The sequence below is a fragment of the Eublepharis macularius genome, chromosome 12 (assembly GCF_028583425.1).
Source record: "Eublepharis macularius isolate TG4126 chromosome 12, MPM_Emac_v1.0, whole genome shotgun sequence".
Lineage (NCBI taxonomy): Eukaryota > Metazoa > Chordata > Lepidosauria > Squamata > Eublepharidae > Eublepharis > Eublepharis macularius.
This window is the reverse complement of record NC_072801.1, coordinates 48,042,938-48,061,732: the sequence shown is the minus strand read 5'-3', so window position 1 is coordinate 48,061,732 and position 18,795 is coordinate 48,042,938. Positions and strand designations below refer to the sequence as shown.

The 18,795-nt window shown below is 45.0% G+C and overlaps 1 protein-coding gene across 1 annotated transcript in view; it reads left to right on the top strand.

Annotated features, from left to right (window-relative positions):
• Positions 1-18,795, top strand: part of SHANK1 (SH3 and multiple ankyrin repeat domains 1) — a 64,859-nt gene that overhangs the window by 10,061 nt on the left and 36,003 nt on the right. Inside the window, exons 3-13 of the mRNA XM_054993319.1 lie at positions 645-716; positions 2,844-2,952; positions 3,048-3,199; positions 3,827-3,994; positions 4,206-4,322; positions 6,598-6,675; positions 7,941-8,007; positions 8,804-9,089; positions 10,345-10,511; positions 16,713-16,826; positions 17,688-17,763. Coding sequence (XP_054849294.1) covers positions 645-716; positions 2,844-2,952; positions 3,048-3,199; positions 3,827-3,994; positions 4,206-4,322; positions 6,598-6,675; positions 7,941-8,007; positions 8,804-9,089; positions 10,345-10,511; positions 16,713-16,826; positions 17,688-17,763 — 1,406 coding nt within the window. The remainder of the gene's footprint in view (positions 1-644; positions 717-2,843; positions 2,953-3,047; positions 3,200-3,826; positions 3,995-4,205; positions 4,323-6,597; positions 6,676-7,940; positions 8,008-8,803; positions 9,090-10,344; positions 10,512-16,712; positions 16,827-17,687; positions 17,764-18,795) is intronic.

Sequence of the window (18,795 nt, the reverse complement as noted above, 5' to 3'; positions counted from 1 at the left end):
TTCACTCATTGTGACTCCCTGCCATAAACGTGTTTGTGTTCATTCTCTATACAAAACAAACAAGGCCAACTTTATAATTAGTAGATCTGAGGCAGGTGGCAGATGGGGGGTGACAACTATCTGTCTCACTAGACTGTCAGCTGCCCACCTGCCGCTCTCCCAACTGCCACCCCCTGCCTGGGAGCCTGAGGGGATTTTCCTCCTTACTCTCCCCAACAGCCCTTCTCAAAAACAGCGTACAAGCCACACATGCCAGTTCCCAAACTCTTACGAGATTTCTTCTTCTCATGAGAGTTTAGCCACCATTTCCCATTGCTAGGGCAACTAAAATGGTGACCAAACTCTTGTGAGAGGAAGTAATCTTGTGAGAGTTCAGGAAGCCTATGTTGGATTTCCCATACTATTTTTAAAGATAAAAGCCAGCGAATTAGAGGGTAAATTTTGCCAGCTCATGGGCAGGAACAGTGGCAACAGGGGTAAGACAATGAAAGAGCGAGTGATGGTAAAACACTTGGAGCCACCCAAAGGCTCCTTGCCCAAGTGAAATTAGGGTTAAGATGCAGGAAAAGGCTTTGGAGGAGGATAGGGTTCATGTGCAAACTTATTCATGTTTCCCCAATGTCCTGTTGTCTTGCCTCTTCCAGTTCCGCTACAAGACCAGAGTTTACAAACAGACTAACCTGGATGAGAAACAGCTTGCAAAACTCCACACTAAGGTAAGAAAAGAGACCTTTTCAGCACTTCCAGCAAAACCGAAACACAACAAGAAAGCTCTATGCTAGGGAAAGTCTCTCACAGCATCCACTTCTTGTGGAGAGTGCCCTCAAATCATAGCTAACTTGGTGACTCCTGGTGGGGTTTATCATGGCAAGAGACTAACAGAGGTGGTTCACCATTGCCTGCCTCTGCAATCCTGGTCTTTGTTGGTGGTCTCCCATCCAATTACTAACCAAGGCTGACCCTGCTTAGCTTCTGAGATCTGATGAGATCAGGCCGGCCTGACCTATTCAACTCCTATGACCCTGAATTTTCTCTTATGAAAATAAATTGTGTAAACTGGATGACTGTGTATAAATTGGCTTCATTTCAGTGCTTAAAAACAGCATTGCACTAACCGGGGTTCAAAGACCCCTGAAGGGTCTGTAGGTATACTGGGGGGGGGTGGGGGGGGAACCTGTTGTATTAACATATTAACATATCAATACAGTCCCTGAAGTTCTTTGAAAGAACAGAAGACAAGCTCTTTTCACGCACATCTGGCTAATGGAGCCCTCTCAACTTTCTAGGAACTGGTGCAGGAGCTATCCACCTTCAAACCCCTCCTCCCCACACATCAGATTCAACTTTCCAAAAAACGTGTTGTGTGGTTTGGCCCTAGCTTTTGTTGACCAATAAGGGACTTTCTTGCTGTCTGGCACAAAACCCTTCCAGTCAGGAGTGAGGTTAATTAGAATTTGGGTCAGGGACTTCTGAGTTCAACCCTATAGAATCAGCTTCTCCAGAAAGCTGACCTTGTGTAAATACAATAAAAACATGATGCACACTCCTATCCCCCTCCCCCTCATGCAGAGAGCCAAGATTGGGTTGGGAAATCTTCAAGCTAACTACAGTTTGTTATGACGTCAAAATCTAGACCCTTCAGCAAATTGACTTAGAATCCTAATTTGTGAGCAAGGAACAAACTCCAGTTTCTTGAAGAGGATACATTTGAATGTTGCAACAAGTTATGGTTTGATCAAAAGACTTCCTTAAACCAGAAAGTCGTCAATTTCAGATGAACATGATCTGACACGATCACGGAATTAACCAGGCTTAAGCTTATCACAAACTCCTATCTAAATACAGAGTTTAATATTTAACGATGGAATTCATACTCTTCATAAATCTGCAGTGTAATCCTCCCCTCAAACAGGCAACTTTTTCCAGCTATTGTCTCTGTGCATGAGGGCAAGGAACTTTTTTTTTAAGACAAGAAAATGGAAGCCGGGATTCTGAACACTTCTTTCAGCACCTAGAGCTTGTCCTAGTGGTTGTATTTATTCTGATGGTTTGTGTTTGTCGCCTCCCACTCCAGAATTTGTATATGCTGAAAATCTAGTTAAATTGCTTATTGACAGTAAAAACTGCTGGAGAAGAATTGACTCCCAGGGCCCCACACCTCTGAATGCTAAAATTATGAGGCTTTAAACAAAAGTTAAGGGAAGTGCAATGGTATTTATGACTTTGAGGTTAAAGATAGGAAAGCTGTAGGCAAACTGTGAGTTTTATTTCTAGGTTATGGCCATAATCCTGAGGTAATTTACTTTCATTTGCCTTATTTATTTAGAGATTTATATCCTGCTTTTCTCCCCAATGAGTACTCAAATCAACTTACAAGGGCATTCTCAGCTCCTCTATTTTATTCCATGTGGAGTAGATTAGACTGAGAGAGAGAGAGAGTAACTGGCCCAAGGTCATCCAGTGAGCTTCCGTAGCAGAGTGGAGATTTGAGCCATTTGGGTCTCCCAAATGGCTGTCTGGCATTCTAGCCCACTGGTTGATATGTGGATTCTCCTTCTCTGCTGAATGAATTAGGGAGTTGTTGTGGGCAGGGGAGCTCTATGCAGCCATCAAAGTTCCGACACCCATCACAAAGTTCTAGTTGGCTTACAGTGCGATCCTATGCAGAGTTACACCCTTCTAAATCCAATGAAATCATTGGGCTAAGAAGGGTGTAACTCTGCCTAGGATGGCACTGTTAAGCACCAGACCCAGCTCTGCTGTGTTCCTCTTTTCAACCCGCAGTATTCTGTCCCCTCCCTTCCCTGCCCCCCAATGGCTGTCACTGGCAAATCTTTCCCCAGACGGGGTTGAAGAAGTTCCTAGAGTACGTCCAACATGGAGCAGCTGAGAAAGTGGCACGACTTCTGGATAAAGGGCTTGACCCCAACTATCATGACTCTGACACTGGGGGTAAGCATCAGGGGGCACAAAGCGGGAGGGAAGGGAAACTTTCGATGCCAATCACACAACCTTCTATGATAATGACCCCTGTGCTTTCTCTGCAGAAACACCTTTGACGTTAGCCGCACAGTTGGATGGAACCATCGATGTAATTCGGTTGCTGTGCCTTGGTGGTGCCCACATAGACTTTCGGGCAAGGGATGGAGCCACTGCACTGCACAAGGCCGTGTGTTCACACCATTATGCCGCCCTGATGGTAATAATGCTTGCTAGTCACCTGATGCCACAATAAACTTGAGAGTTATGTTGCAGGAGATGTGGAGGGAACATTTATATAGATACCTATCTTCCTACTCCTTATACCAGGATTTGTACCAAGTGCAAATCTTCTGGGTCCCCTTTCTGTACCTAGCACCATTGTGCAAATCTTTTTGATTCAAACTATGGGGTCAGGTTTGGAATTATGTGGTGCCCCAGTGAACTCCTGATCATTTAATAGTGCTAATGTTGTGCAACTTCATGTATATAAGACACAAGATTGTATCCAGTCTAGACCTTTCCGTGGAAGCAAAGATTTCCACCCATTGAGTGTGATTTTTCCCACCTCCCTCTTTGCATGGCTTTCTACCCTCGCCTCGAAATCCTGTTCTTAAGGGAGAGAGGACATGCCAGAACAGGATTTCAAGAGGTATTCTGGGCTGTTGTAGGAGGAGGCAGGAAGGAAAATCACTCTTTGTGGGGGTGGAAATATTTGCACCTGAAGTAACATCTAGTCTGGATTCAACCCTCTGGTGGGAATGAGAACAAAATTTTAATTTGCCTAAGCCAGCCAAAAAATCCCCCTTTTCTTTGCCATTCATGTTTTCCTGCCTGCATCCCTCAGGCACTCTTGGATTTGGGGGGCTCCCCCAATTACAAGGACCGCCGTGGGCTGACTCCACTCTACCACACAGCCATGGTTGGAGGTGACCCACGCTGCTGTGAGCTTCTGTTGTACAACCGAGCCTACATCGGCACCACTGACGAGAATGGGTGGCAGGAGATACATCAGGTGAGACTCCACACACCAAACAGGCCCCTCAGCTCCTCTGAGGTTATGGATTCTAAAAAGACTAGTAGCTACCTGCCTTACCTCCCCCGTGTGTCTCCTGCTAGGATTAGTTCCAAGTCTCATGCCTGAGGGTGGGTGGCTATGACCTGCATTGGATCATTTGTAACACACCCCCTCCCCATTCCTGACTTTTGTTTTTTCCACATATCAGGCTTGCCAGCATGGAAATTCCCAGCATTTGGAGCACCTGCTCTTCTACGGTGCTGAGCCAGGGGCACAGAACGCATCTGGGAATACAGCACTGCACATCTGCGCACTCTACAATAAGGTAGGTAAGCATGGAGATGCACATAACATTTTTAGAGCAGCAAGGCTGATCTAGAAGCACCTTCAAACCTTTAAGTATGAACATACCTGACCTCTTCCATGATCAAGAATGGGGGGACCCCACTTTTTCTGTAAGACTGAAATAGAAGTTGGCAGTACATAATGCTGGTTAGTTGCCCTTCCTCATCACTAAGGAGCATCTCATTCACCCATCCCTGGAGCAGTTTTGGACTTTATATAGAAAAACTCCATTTTAAGATGAATGAACAGATCAATGTGTGAATATTCATATCCTGCATTACAATTTTTAAAAATGCAGAGAGCCTTCCTAAAATGTAGTGGGAGGGACAAGCCTAAGGGCTGAGCAAGTGTTTGATTAGTTGGTGCGTGTACCTGTCATTTCACTTGCAAATCTGGGTAGAAGCCAAGCTGGCATGGCGGTTTGTGAATCCACGGTGAGCTCTGTTTTGGTGCCGCATCTGCCTGCACCCCAAGCCTTTATGATATGAACAATGAGCAGAAAGAAGCCATATTCTGCCAGACCATCCAAAGTATCCTGTCATTGAAATGCCTTATGCAGAAACACCAAGATCTGCATCATACATTTTATAGGCATTGTTCTAGTTGAACACTTTGGTGTTTGCAGGAAATTTCTGCAGGATTTTGGAATTTGTTTATTTATTAACTTTGTAAAGACATTGGAGGAAAGAGTTTAGAGCTCTTGGGGGTGCAATTAGAGCATAAAGGCAGATGAACAGGGATCGCTTCTTCCTCTGAACACTAGAATTCTCAGCCTGAACATTTCTTGTTTATTTGCAACTGCAGGTTTTCACATTTTCAAACTATACACTACAGCCAACATAGCTAAAAGGTTTTTAAAATGTGATTTTCTGAGGGTTACTAAGAGTCACCACAGTCCCCTAGGCAAAGATTTGTTCTGCCCCATTCCACCAGGTCCACTTGGAGCTCCATGTTTTGACAATGTCAGTGGTATAGGAGTAGGCAACTAGCATTGCTTCCTCTGAAGCTGCTGCCGGAGGGCTAGATGGGTACAAGATGTGCTGGTTGACACTTCTCCCAGCTGGCTATGGGGCAGGTATGTGGGAGGGTCATTGCAACCATACTCGGGGTGGCAAAATACCTTGAGCTGGCCCTGCCTCTTACACTACCTAAACAAAATTCAGATATGAATGGTCCACACAGTGATCAGAGTCCCGTGGAGTGTGTTCCCTTAGTACTTACCCTTTGGTGATTTTGGTCTATGAATGTTGCGCTGTGGTAGTCAAATTGCATACTATGTGGCTAGATGGTAGGAGAAAACGTATACTCCTGTACCAGCTTGTATGTTGTATGGGTCATAGATTCCAAATTATTTATTAAGCACATTTTTCATCCTGTCCTTCCTCCAAGGACAGGCAGCATGCAGCATTCTCCCCAACTCTGTTTTATCTTACCAACAACAACCCAGTGGGCTGATAGTATGTGACTGGCCCAAGGTCACTAATGAGCTTTCGTGGCAGAGTGAGGATTCAAACTCGGATCTCCCAGATCTTAACCCAACACTCTAGCCATTATGCCACACTGCCTGTCTAATTTCTTAGCGTTGTCAGGACAATCTTGAAAATTATTTCCATTTCTAGTATTTTTTTAAAAATCCCATTAATTGCAATTTTATAAAAAGGAGAATCATTGTTTGTTTTAAATGGATATAGAAAAGTGAAAGGTGAAGAGAGCCTTGTGGGCAGTAAATATGATACACATATGAATAGGTCTTTCTGGAGGGCATGGGGGTGAGGGAAGATACAGTAAGCCATTAATACAGGACTTACGCTAAGAGTCCTCCACTGGGGATCATTAAAACCCCTATCCAGAATCCTTTCTGGGCAACCATAAGATCTGGAAACCCAGTTTTAATAAAAACATGGCAGCCGCATTCATATAGGCCAGGGCTTAGTTTTGGATTGGTTGCCCTGTATTCAAATCCTAATTTATATATGGTTTCACTGAGAACTCTTGTGCATACCATTTGTCTCACTGCCTCAGTTTCTCCATCTATGTAATGGGAAGAATAATGTGCTTTGTCTACCTCAAAGGGACTGTGTAAGAAGAGAAGTGAAATGATGCACCCTAATTAAACTAGGGTCTTGTCAGTGTAAATGCATTCTCAGCACAGCTCCCATCTACACTGGTCCCAAGACAGTGCATGCTTGTTCATTCAAGGTATCTTGGGTAGCAGTTTTTCCCCATTTATTCCTCATCTCTCTCTCAACCCCCAGGAGAGCTGTGCCCGTATCCTGCTGTACCGGGGAGCTAACAAAGACATCAAGAACAACCACGGTCAGACGGCGTTCCAGGTGCGTGATGAACAGGGTTCCGGAGAGAGGGGGGCATGCTGACCCCGGTTGCAGCCTCAGGTTCTGTCTTCAGTGCTGTTGAGCATGTGAATACATGGCTCGGTGTCTTTAGGTCAGTCTGCCCCACTAAAGGCCAGGATAGCCCCCTTCTTGTCCTTTTGCAGGGACCAGGATCTGTTCCCTAATATATCTCATGAGGAAACAGGAGTGGCCTTCTAAACATTGCAGTTCAGTTGACATGGCTTAAAAAAGAGTTAGAGAGAATCCTGGAGGAGAGGTCCATCAATGGCTGCAGGCCGTGGTGAGTAAAGGGAACCTCCAGAGGCAGTCAACCTCTGAAGCTGGGTGCTAGGAGGCAACATCCGGGAAAGCCTTGGCCTCTGTGTCGTTTGTTGGCCCTCCGGGGCAACTGGTTGGGCACCATGTGAAACAGGATAGTGGACTAAATGGACCGGTGGTCTGATCCAGCAGGGCTCTTCCTATGTTCTTTTTCCGTGTCTTATGCCATGCCATGATCTTCTGAAGCCTGGGATCTGGTACTAAGATCCCACACACAGATACTTTATCCCCTTCTCCCAGCACTGCAGCCTGGCCCTACCTTTAATGCACCATCACAGGAGATACGATGAAGGGAAAGGAAAGCAGTGAGGAGGATTTGGGTGTCTCTTCCATCTTCTTGCCCCTGATCTCAAGGGGCAATGGTGAAACCCATGTCCCCCCTTCAGATGACATCAGGCCCAGGGGACTGATATTCCCAATGACCAGTTCTGCCCCACTTGTACCAGATTGTTGGTTTTAGCTGCTATGTTGCAAACCTCTTTCTGGCAGAAGTCTTCAATCAGCCTCCATGATAGTACAAGGATGTGTGCACCAGAGGTAGGCTGGCCCTGTATAAATGTGAAAAGGGGCATCTTATATTTACTCATGTGCCTGCACTTTCACACCTGTGTGAGGGTGAAGTTTGATTTCTTTTTTTTTGTGTAGAAAATGAAGCATGCCCAAGACTGGCGCTAACCCTTGCCCTCTCCCACCCCCTCTCCCCTTGCTGCTAAGAATGTAAAATATTAACCATTTAATTGTTTATAAATTGCTGTCATCATTTAAACGTTCCTCTGGCAAGTCCAATTGCCGCAGAGAAATCTCCAGTTTCTTGTTGGTGTGTCGGCATATAGAAAAGGATGCCTCTCTGATATACATGTGTATTTGTGTGTGTATGTGTGTGTGTGCATGTGTGTTTGTCTTTGCGCCTATTCCTTCCACGTTAGGTGGCGGTCATTGCAGGAAACTTTGAGCTAGGAGAGCTGATCAAGAGCCACCGGGACTCAGATGTAGGTGAGTGTGATGGGAGAAGGAAGGGGAAAGAATGTCTGTTCTATAAATGTTAACTGCAAATTAATTTAATATGTCAAGGGTCCTCTGCTCCTCCTCCCCGCAAAAAGAGTCCTGGGAACTGTAGTTTTGTAAGAAGTCTACGAAATTCTAACTAACTTTTCAAAACCAAGACAAAACTACAGTTTCCAGAGATCCTGGGGAGACTCCAAGAAAGCTAAACTGGTTTAAAGCCCAAGATTTTTCACAACATTAAAGGGTCTTTTCACACAGAGGTTTTTGCGTGGTTTGGATGCCCACCCGCAGTGTATATATCTGCAAGCCCCCTCACATTCTCAATTTCCATTTGTTGTCCTTCTGTGGTTCATTCGTCATCCATCTTTGCTTTCTGAAATCAAACACAGTCTGAGAAAGCATGGGAAACGGTGACAAGGAAAACTACAAAAGATGACAAATGTGAAATGTGGATGTGAGGAAGCACAGACAAAAGCTGCTGCGGGCCAGCACCCAAGCGACAGTTAAAAAAACCCTCTTTGTGGGAAACCCCCGTATCTGTATCCAGTCTCACAAACTGCTCTTTTCCCATGCTCCCCCCTAGCAACAACCCTGAGCCAGCTCTCTTTACACCCTTCCAAGACTTTCAGCGGCATCATAGAAATACACACACTCACATGCACATGCATGCCATACTCTCAAGTCAGCTGTTCCTCCACCGCCCCGAAGTCTAGTCCATGTCATCTCATCATTGATTCTCCTCCATTTTATTTTCTCTCTGATGCCATCCCCCTCCCCCTTTCAGTCCCATTTCAGGAGACCCCACAATACGCCAGCCGACGCCGGGATGGATCCCAGGGCCTGACGGTGCCACACACCTTGCTACGTGCCAACAGTGACACCAGCATGAATCTTCCCGACTGGATGCTTTATGCCCCCCCTTCCACGCCGTCTGCCACTGTGGCTGTGCAGGGCCAGAAGATCACCACAGGGACCCTGCGTAGTTCCAGCAGTCCCCGTGGAGCTCGAAGCCGCTCTCCGTCACGTGGACGCCACACGGAAGAAGCCAAAAAACAGCGAGGTCGGCCCAGGTACCCTTAAGGGCTTTGGGGCTGCCCTCGCTTGGGTGGAAGATGCTTTGCATTTCAGAGTAGGGGATGTAAGTCTAGGTCCTGAGTAGGGATGTAAATTTTGTTCCATTCAAACTATCAAAAGTTCTATAATTTAAACCTGAACAAATGTACTAGTCCGCTAACCCTGGTACATATTCTTAGATATTGCTCGCTCTGTGACTCGCTTGTTAAGAAAAACCAACATGTTAACATGCTCCAGCAGCAGTCTTGTAAGCAGATACTTAACAGTAAGGCTGACAGAGGAAAACATACATTCTGCAGGCACAAATGTTCCCAGAATGCACAGGTAGCCCTTTGCTAGTTGTCCGCGCCTTAGAAAATGTTTCAACATGTGCAGTAATGAATCCTTCCTGTTTATTCCTTAAATATTTTAGATCCGCACTCAGGAGTTCCCTTGGTATTGTTTGCAGGAAGCCAAGTTTTCTAGGTTCCTTCTGAGATAAGTGGGCTCTATTGGGTTAAAACAGAGAAAGAAGAGACAGAGTTGGCTCAGGGCCAAATTACACCTGATATTGGAAAGCCATGATCAGATCCCCAGATCTGAAATTAAGCGTCAAAAAACTGGCCACATGGGGTGCTGATCTGGATTGAGGATGCAGCTGCTAGCAAAGGGGAATAGCTTTAATGCTTCCTAAATCATAATGGGCCTACTTAGCTTGCTTTTAGCCCAAGAGGGGGGAAAGGCAGGAACTCCTCACTGTACTTGTGTTTTTTCCATACATCATCCAAGAAAGGGATTCAGTTGAGGGAATGGGGAGATAGGAGGAAAAATTGAGAAAATGGGGGGTGAAAACACTCCCGTCTACACTGCAGACCCCATCTATATTTACCTTGTACCTATGGCTGCTTTGTGAGGTTCAATTACACACTAGGAAAGCTGACCATATGTTTATTGTATGTATCTTGTCTCTTTTACTGCAGTGTCTTCTACCTTTGTAACCTCCTTTCTTCCTTATGGTATTTCATGCCTAAGATGATTTGTGTTGCCTTAGACGGGTTTTTGTTAGCACTGTTTTCCAGTTTTTTAATACAAATTTTACTGCATTGTTTATTGGCGGTCTTTGCCATCTGATCAAATTGTTTTGCTATTTTGTAATCCACCTTGAGCCTCTTTAAGAAAGGCAACCTATCTCAAGTTGATGATGATGATGATGATGTTGTTGCTGCTTGGCTGTCATAAATCATACTTGCTTGTCTCTCTTTATTTTGGCAGCTCCAGTGGCTACCAGAAGGAGTCAGGTGGAGGCAGCACACTGAGTAGCCGGGGGGTGAAGCGGAAACTTTATTCGGCTGTGCCTGGCCGCACGTTCATGGCTGTGAAACCATACCAGGCCCAGGCCGAGGGTGAGCTCTCCATCAGCAAGGGCGAGAAGATCAAGGGTACGTTGATCTCTGCGCACACCCTTGGATTGGCCAGGGATCCTCCCTGAGCCCAGGATGCCTGGGTCCTTTGTGGAAGACCGGTGGACTTAGTCTAGGGGTTCTCAAACTTTGTTGTAGCATTCTCCCTATACAAAAAACAGTGTCCCATTTGGTACCAGGCAGAGGACAACCTGGGTTTGAAGGAAATGGAAGAAACACAGCAAGTTGACAGGGATGGAGAGAAAAAACTCCATTATGACAGCTAAGATCCTGCCAATGTATGGAATGTTTCCACATACCTCTTCTGGCAACACAAACGAGAAACACAGCCCTTGTCCATGAGTACTGGGAACCTAGAAACCTTATCAGGAAAGCAATCTACACAGTCTCCATGTTGTCTGAGCAGTATGCATATTCTGCAAGCACTTACAGCTTTGGTATGCATGAACCAGAATCTTGGAAATTCCAGTGGTCAGTTTGCACATACCAAATCTGTAGGCACATACAAAATATGTGCTTCACTCCTGTTCAAGCATGCTGGGAGGATCAATGCCTGTTTTCCATTTCCAGGTACACATGGACATAATGTCTGAAAAGGGCTACCCTTTCAAGTTAAACTGAATGAGATACAAGAATTTGGAGCAAATTCACTCACTCAAGAACTACATGAGTTGTACGGGAAGGGTGTCAGGAATGAATCTTTCTCTATAGGGAGGCTACCACCTACCTCATACTTTGAGAATCCTGGACTTAGCTGATGTAGTTGAAATTGAGGATCAGGGCAATTGCTATGTTTGGCTTGTACATGTGTGTGCGTTTGTGTGTTTGCTGTACAGACTTTGGCTTTACCTGGAATGTTTTGTGTGCATATTGTAATCTGTACGTAGTTGGTTTATGCATGTGAGTTTATATCCAGAGTGGGGTGGACAGATAAGAATGTTGTCAGAGCAATTAAGATTAATCTGTTCCATTCAGCTAGAGATGGCGATATGGTGATGAAAAGGTACCCTGCCATGACTGATGGTTATGTCTTGCTGTGTGGCTATGATGCTGTAGTGTAGGGCTTGGTTGCACTATGGACTGTGGTTCTGGCTTGTTTGTTCTTTAAGGATAACCGTATTCTCATACCTTACAGCCTCCATGTGGGAGAGCCCTTCCAAATTAGCAAGTTCCTTCTGCACTCCCATGCAGTTGTGCTGAAAAGGGTAAAAACAATACCCTTCTGCCAGAGAATTTGGGGGTCTACATGTCACTGGATATTGCAGAGGTGTAATCACTGACTTTCTAGATTTTCCTGTCTAGACAGCAAAATGCGGATGGTGAATGACTACAATAGCCCAGTCTCCAAAGACATATTGACCCCTGGATTCTGATACTGAATTCTGTCCCATTATTGTGAGTTTCAATCCAAGATAAGGTTGCCAGGATTTCTTACCCTCCCGGTGGGAGGGGGGAACCTGGAGTCACCTTTTTTTGCTGCTCCAAGAAGTTACATCATTGTGCAGGCCTGGAAGCATGTGTGTGCTTCGCAGTGAGCCAATTTGGGCCCGAAACAGGCCTGATTCGGGTAATTTGGTACCCAAATTGGCCCGCTATGAAGACCAGGAGTATTCTTGGGGTGGCACGATGACATCACTCCCGAGAGTGACATCATCACGTCACTCTGGCGTGCCCAGGAGGCTGTACTCCCCTTTCCTCCCCACTGGTCAGATGGGTGGGTGGGTGGGGGAGACTGGGAGCAAGAGACCCCCCACCCCCACCAGGAGACCTGGGATCCCTAATCTAAGAGGTGTCTTCCCAAAGTAGAAGTCAAGTTTTTAAAGCTTTTGAATACATGTGTATACCAGAAAGCACAGATATTAGGGAACAATCTACAAGCAGGTAAAATTAAAGCATACTAATAAAAAGAAGAGATGATGTAGTTGCTGGCTAATCTTAGTTCTAGTGCTTAAATGTCCCCTTCCCTAGGTTGCCCTTCTTTGTCAAAAAGCTTTCTGAGGCTTGTCCAAAGGAGTTGCTGGAGACTTCATGCAGAGCTGCACTCCATGTGCGCCCCATTGGCTTTCCCTCTAGTTGTGGGTCTTCCCTTCTGGGCCAATCAGAATTTGGGATATAGTTTTCAGATTTCCCTCCAAGATAACTTTAGACCATTTGTTTTGAAAATAAAGATTAACGGAATTTTGCACTCTGCACCAAAATTAGTACTGTGAACAAGACTGGGTATGAAGGGGTGAAGGTATAGTTGCCAATCCAGATTGGGAAATTCCTGGAGATTTTGGGGTGTAGCCTGGGGAGGGAGGAATTTGGGGAGGGGTAGGTCCACAGCAGAGTATAATGCTATATATCCTAGCCTCCAAAGCAGCATTTTACCATTTTCTCTAGGGAAACTGATCTCTTTAGTATGAAGACCAGCTGTCATACCAGGAGATCTCCAGGTTCCACCTGGAGGCTGGAAAGCCTTGGTGAAGGCCAGGAATATTTTAACAAGATAATGACAGGCTGGCCAAATGGTGGGCCTGCCCTGTTGATTTTAAGTCTGGTCTGCCCCAACCTTGGCCTCCTTTCCTGGAATGTAGCTCCGGACCTTATTGCCCACTTCTAACAGATAAGCCTGTGTTATTTTAAATCATATTCAGCCATTCATAGCAGATGTTAAAAGGCTACTATAAATAATATTACAATCGTGTGTAAATGGATGCATTGTAAAAATAAGCCCAGGCATAGCTTAAATGCCACTTTTGAAAAAAGAAGGCACAGTCTTGGAAGACTCGAGGGTGTCACCTATCACATGGTATGAAATAGATAAATTATTACACAGGATGCCGTTCAGTGTTCCAAGTGTTCAAAATTGCATTGTTTAATGGGAGGCCAGTCAGCAAGCCTCTTTGATGGAGATTTACAGTGCAATCCTATTCAGAGTTGCTCCAGTTTACATCCATTGCAATCCATGTGTTTTAGACTAGAATGACTCTGCATAGGATTGCCCTGCTAGTCATAAACAGAAGTAACTATTCTTCAAAGGTTCCTGCTGATTGATTAAATATTAAAGGAGCTTTCCCTGCTAATTGTTGTTCTGTGCAGTTATGCCAGTGTGACCTTTCCGAAGAGTTGCAAATAATTAATCATTTAGTAATCTCCAAAACTATATCGAGATCTCAAGAAACCAGAAACTTAGAGCTGAGACATTTTCTCAGTACAAATGACTGGCATTTACCAAAAAACAAACAAAAACACCCTACTTTTCTCATTATAGGGATTTGATTTGAATTTGAAGATGCTAGTTTTAAAAGCACTACATGGGTGCTTTTGTATCAATGGAAAAGGTATACACTTTACAAAAATGTGTCAGTTGTGGCACCATTGCTCCAGGGCTAATTCTTCCGATCACCTGATATGAATAATTGCACTGGATTGCAGAAGGAAATTACTTTAAATTTGGTGTGCATTTTTGTTTGTTCTGGAAAAGGCCTTCAGGAACATCCTCTGTTATTTTGGCTGTTATCTCAGAGACCATCTAAATGCTCACCCAGGCCACTGGAGGACCCCAGTCTCTTCTCTAGAATGTGTATTTAGATCTCTTCTCACCATTCTGAGGACGTTGGGGGGTGTTATATGCTTACTGGATCGCTGTCCCTGCCCTCCCACTGCTCATTGGGTTCTGTTGACTTTTCTTTTAAAGGAAGAAAAAGAAAGACCGAGGGGTTTGCTAGATTATCTCAAAACATAGCACAGACACCTGCCTTCTACCATCGGCCCAGCTAGCTCAGTATTATTTCAGGCAGAGCAGGTTCCTTCCCATCACCTGCTACCTATGTTTTCTTTTTTTAAACTGGCAATTCCAAGGAGAGGATCTGGGACTTCCCCCATGAAAAACCTAAGCCACAGCCTCTTCCCTGTAGATAAGGCCAGAAAATCTTCACATGCTTTTAAAAGATGGTGTGGGAAAAGCAGGAAAGCCTGTTCTACAGTGAAGGGGCCAAGACAGCTAAAATCTCTTCACTCATCCACTTAAGTGAGGATAGCAGGATCTGCATGAAGATCTCAGGGATCTGAAGACCCTCAAGGTGTGATTCCACGTGCGTCGCCTTTAAACACCAGCCTAGCATTCTTAAATGCAGTTTGCTACGCTGTCGAGGCAATGCAGGGAGGGTAGCATAGTAGCTGGGGTTGTCAACCTCCAGGTGGGTCCTGGAGATCTCCCAGAATTACCACTCATCTCCAGAGTACAGAGACCAGTTCCCTAGAGAAAATAATTGCCTTGGAGGCTGGGCTGCGTGGCATTACACACTGCTGAGGTCCTTCCCCTCTAGGGTTTCCAGGTTCCCATACACTCCCCGTCAGAAGGGGAGGATCTGGTATTCACCAGGATGACGATCTTTGCGCACATGCACAGGGGGCGCTCCCAGCTCTTCTGGAAGTGACATCCTTGTGCTTTGCACAGGAATGCTGCCATGCTTTGTGGGTGGCTGATTCTTTTAGACTTGGCCCCCATGAAGTGCGGGAATGCTCCTGCATGAAGCATGATGACATTACTTCAGGAAGTGACAGTGTCACACTCTGCCAGGAGCATGCCCACCATGCACTTGCCCAGGTTGCACTGGTGATCAGCGGTCAATGGGGCAAACTAGCAGGCATCTAGGAACCCTACTTGCCTCCCCAATTTCCACCCTTCCCAGGCTTCACCCCCAAATCTCCAGAAATTTCCCAACCCAGAGCTGCCAACCCTAATAGTAGCTAAGTGACTTAGCTACAAATCAGAAAGACCTTGTTGCATATTATCTCATCTCTGCCATGAGCTCATGAGCTTTGGGGCAACTCAGTCAGTCTCAGCTCCACAGCTATGATTTTGGGGGTTGTAATACAGAACTCACAGGGTTGTTTTTACAACAAAGTAATGGGATAGATCCTACCCATTTTTATTCTGATAAAAAAGAAATAAGGTATCCCTTCTGACCATTACCACCCCAAAAGGGAATGCTGGGCATCATGGGACCCAGCATGGATAAAGCCATGTGTGGCAGCTTTTCCACATGAGTGCAAAAGCTGGCTGGATTCAACCGTATGTATGTAAAGCACTATATAAATGATGGTTGTTGGGGGTTTTCCGGGCTGTATTGCCGTGGTATTGCCAAGACCACGGCAATACAGCCCGGAAAACCCCCAACAACCATCGTTCTCCGGCCGTGAAAGCCTTCGACAATACACTATATAAATGCTAAGTACTTCTTATTAAGAGTCTCTCTACACAAGACATCTGACATGTGAAGAACATGTGTTGGGAGATACAATGTTAACTGGGAAGGGTAGTTTAAAATGACAGAGCTGGCGGCAGGGCAAAGGCTTTGCTACATACTGGATCTGTGTGACAGGGCTGTGAAATGCCAGAAGGGAAACTTCAGCCCATTATAACCTCTCCAGGTCCAAGGCCAGCTCTGGAAGGCAGCTCCAGCCCATTTTCATTCCTTGCCACCCTCTGTTTGCAATCCCACACACTGGAGACTGGAGAGGTGAAATTGACAAAGCCTTTGGAGAGGTGAAGATGAAATTAACAAACCCTCTGAGGAGGGAGCTCTGCTGGCTCTGTCTTTTTAAACTACGCTTCCCAGCTAACATTGCATCTCCCTACACTTGACGAACACACACCGAGGTGTCTCGTGTAGAAAGACGCTAATTTTAGACATGACATAAAACCATGGTTTACTTTAGTTCAGAGATGATTCTTCAACTCTTGGTATGTCTCAACAAAAGCTTGATTTTCTTAACCCCCCTCCCCACCTCCCACTTAGACTCCCAGCACTCCTGCTAAGGTGATGCTGGGAGGCAAACCAGGGTAAAGCTAGAATGCCTGCATTAATACATCTTATGAAACCATAGTTGAGACTAATAGCATTTAACAAACCTCCTTCCCACCCCAGGTTCCAGATCCTTGTTTTGACATATACAAACTAACCACAATTAGCAGAGGGGTCTGCGTGGAGAGACTTACATTAACTATAGATAGTATATACACCATGGTTTTGTGTGGTTGAAGCAAACCTGTCTGAGGAAATCTACAGCTAGCAAGTGGCCCATGGTCAATCAGCAAACTTCATTGTTACTGAGGATTTGAACATTTGCTCCCACACCAACCATCTCTGATTAAGTGATGACCCTTAAAATGGTGGCCATTTTCACCCCCTAACATGTTCATGCCCCTAATTGTTCCCTTCTCCTTTGCAGTGCTGAGCGTTGGGGAAGGCGGCTTCTGGGAGGGACAAGTCAAGAACCGTGTGGGCTGGTTCCCCTCCGACTGCGTAGAGGAAGTGGCCAATAAGTCGCAGGAAGGGAAACAAGGTAGGTATTCTAGATACTTGCTCTCTTCTCCGTCCCTTACCAATTTCAATTTCCTAGCAGGCCCCTTTCATTCCTGCTCCCATGCAGAACTAGCAATTTTCTTTTTTTGTTGTTGTTGTTGTTTTTCAACATTGTTAGTTAATTGACAATAATTACATTTGCATATATGCAAAGCATTGATGAATAAGTCATGAAGGCCTCATCGAAGGTTCCATTTCCTCACTTGCACATTACAAACACATGGAGGGAGGAGGACAGAAAATGGAGGTAGAACCAAAATCAACCTTGTGAGTTTGGCAAACCATATGCTCAATAAAGGGGGTTAAGCTTTGCCCCCTCCCACACGAGTTTCTTTTCAAAAATCTGAGATTGTTTAGAAAACAGGGAATGCAAGGCCGTCTACCAGCTGCATGCACTTTTCTCCATTAACCTACCAAAGAATTCCTCATGCTGCATGCTACTGCTATCGCGATCCTTTCTCTGAAAATAATTTATAACCAAACTCATGCAGGAGATCAAGACTGATTAAACTGGGCATATTTCATTCAGTGGCTGAATTGTGTATTCTGCTTGCAGGAAGCTGTCTTTCTATTGCTTCAGAATTCCTTTTACAACCAGGCCCCTCTTTTATTGTCCCTTTCCTGCTGCTTTGATTTTACTCCTTCATCTTCCCAGCCATTCTTTCTCTTCTGGCATGGGCAAATCCCATCAGCATGCCAGCAGCTCCAGCAAGTCAGTGCTGCCACTCAGTGGCTGCTGGAGGAAGCAGCAGAAAAGACAGGAGGGCCCAAAGTCCAAAGGAAATGCTTCTAAAAGGTGATCCTATTCTGATCTCCATCTCCCCTGTACTTTACCTTGCAGAGAGCCGCAGTGACAAAGCCAAACGGCTCTTCCGACACTACACAGTGGGCTCCTACGACAGCTTTGATGCCCCCAGGTGAGTAAACAGTCGGAGTTAGGCAATATGTGCGGTGGCATGTAAAGAACAGTTGTGTGGAAATATGGCTGTGCGAAGGCGTGTATGTGTGCAATAGTTTTGCTGCATGACAAGCATAAAAGATCCCCATTTCTCCTGGTGATATATGGTATGTATTTAGCACTCCGGAGTGCCAGGATGTTGTTCTTCAGGGCTCATTCCTAAAGATGTTGTGTTCTATTGCTAGAACTTAATACTGAGTTTTTGAACTATTAGAAGTAGGGAAAGTCAAGAATAGCCTCCTTGGGTCAGGCACAGACCAAATCAATGAGTGGAATGCAGCCAGCTTTTTCAACTTAATTTCTCCCAGTTCTCCACCTTACAATAACCTCCATCTCACATGGTTTTTGTCCATGCCAGTCCATTGATGCCTGCCATAGCCTTCTTGCATGGTCAGAAGGGATCCCTCCTACCTTTTTCACCAGTGGAAAAACTAGCTAGATTCCACCCACTGTGTTTACTTCCTAACCGAGCAAAACCATTGTAAGGCAACCTTGAATGACCCCACCTAAAAAAAAGTTATACATTAAAAACATTTTTACTGGACATAACGGACTTGTATGTGAAAAAAAACACTATTCTCTCTTTTTGGGGGGGGGATAGCTTAACGGGAAAAATCTTAGTCTGGTATTGGAGTAAATACCGTACTAGTGATTAGCTAGTGGTTTATTTTACTTGTTTGAGGCATAAAATTTTGACATGGGTGATGTGAAAAAAGAATATGCCAGGTTCAAAACAAACTAAATTTTCATATGCATTTGTTACTGTTGTTCCAGTGCTTCAGTTGTGATTTATTAGAGCTGTGGTTTATTGCATTTTTCTTCCTTCTCTTCCCTATCTAAGATTATTTTTCAGTCTTTCTCCTGTTGCATAGAGGGCAGCCACAGTTTGATACAGAAAGCTGGAAGCATTCTCTTGCACCCCTAGAAAATTTCCTCTAAGAGAGGCTTAATTAATGAGGGTTTGATTCAAGCTCAGGATCTAATCATTTGG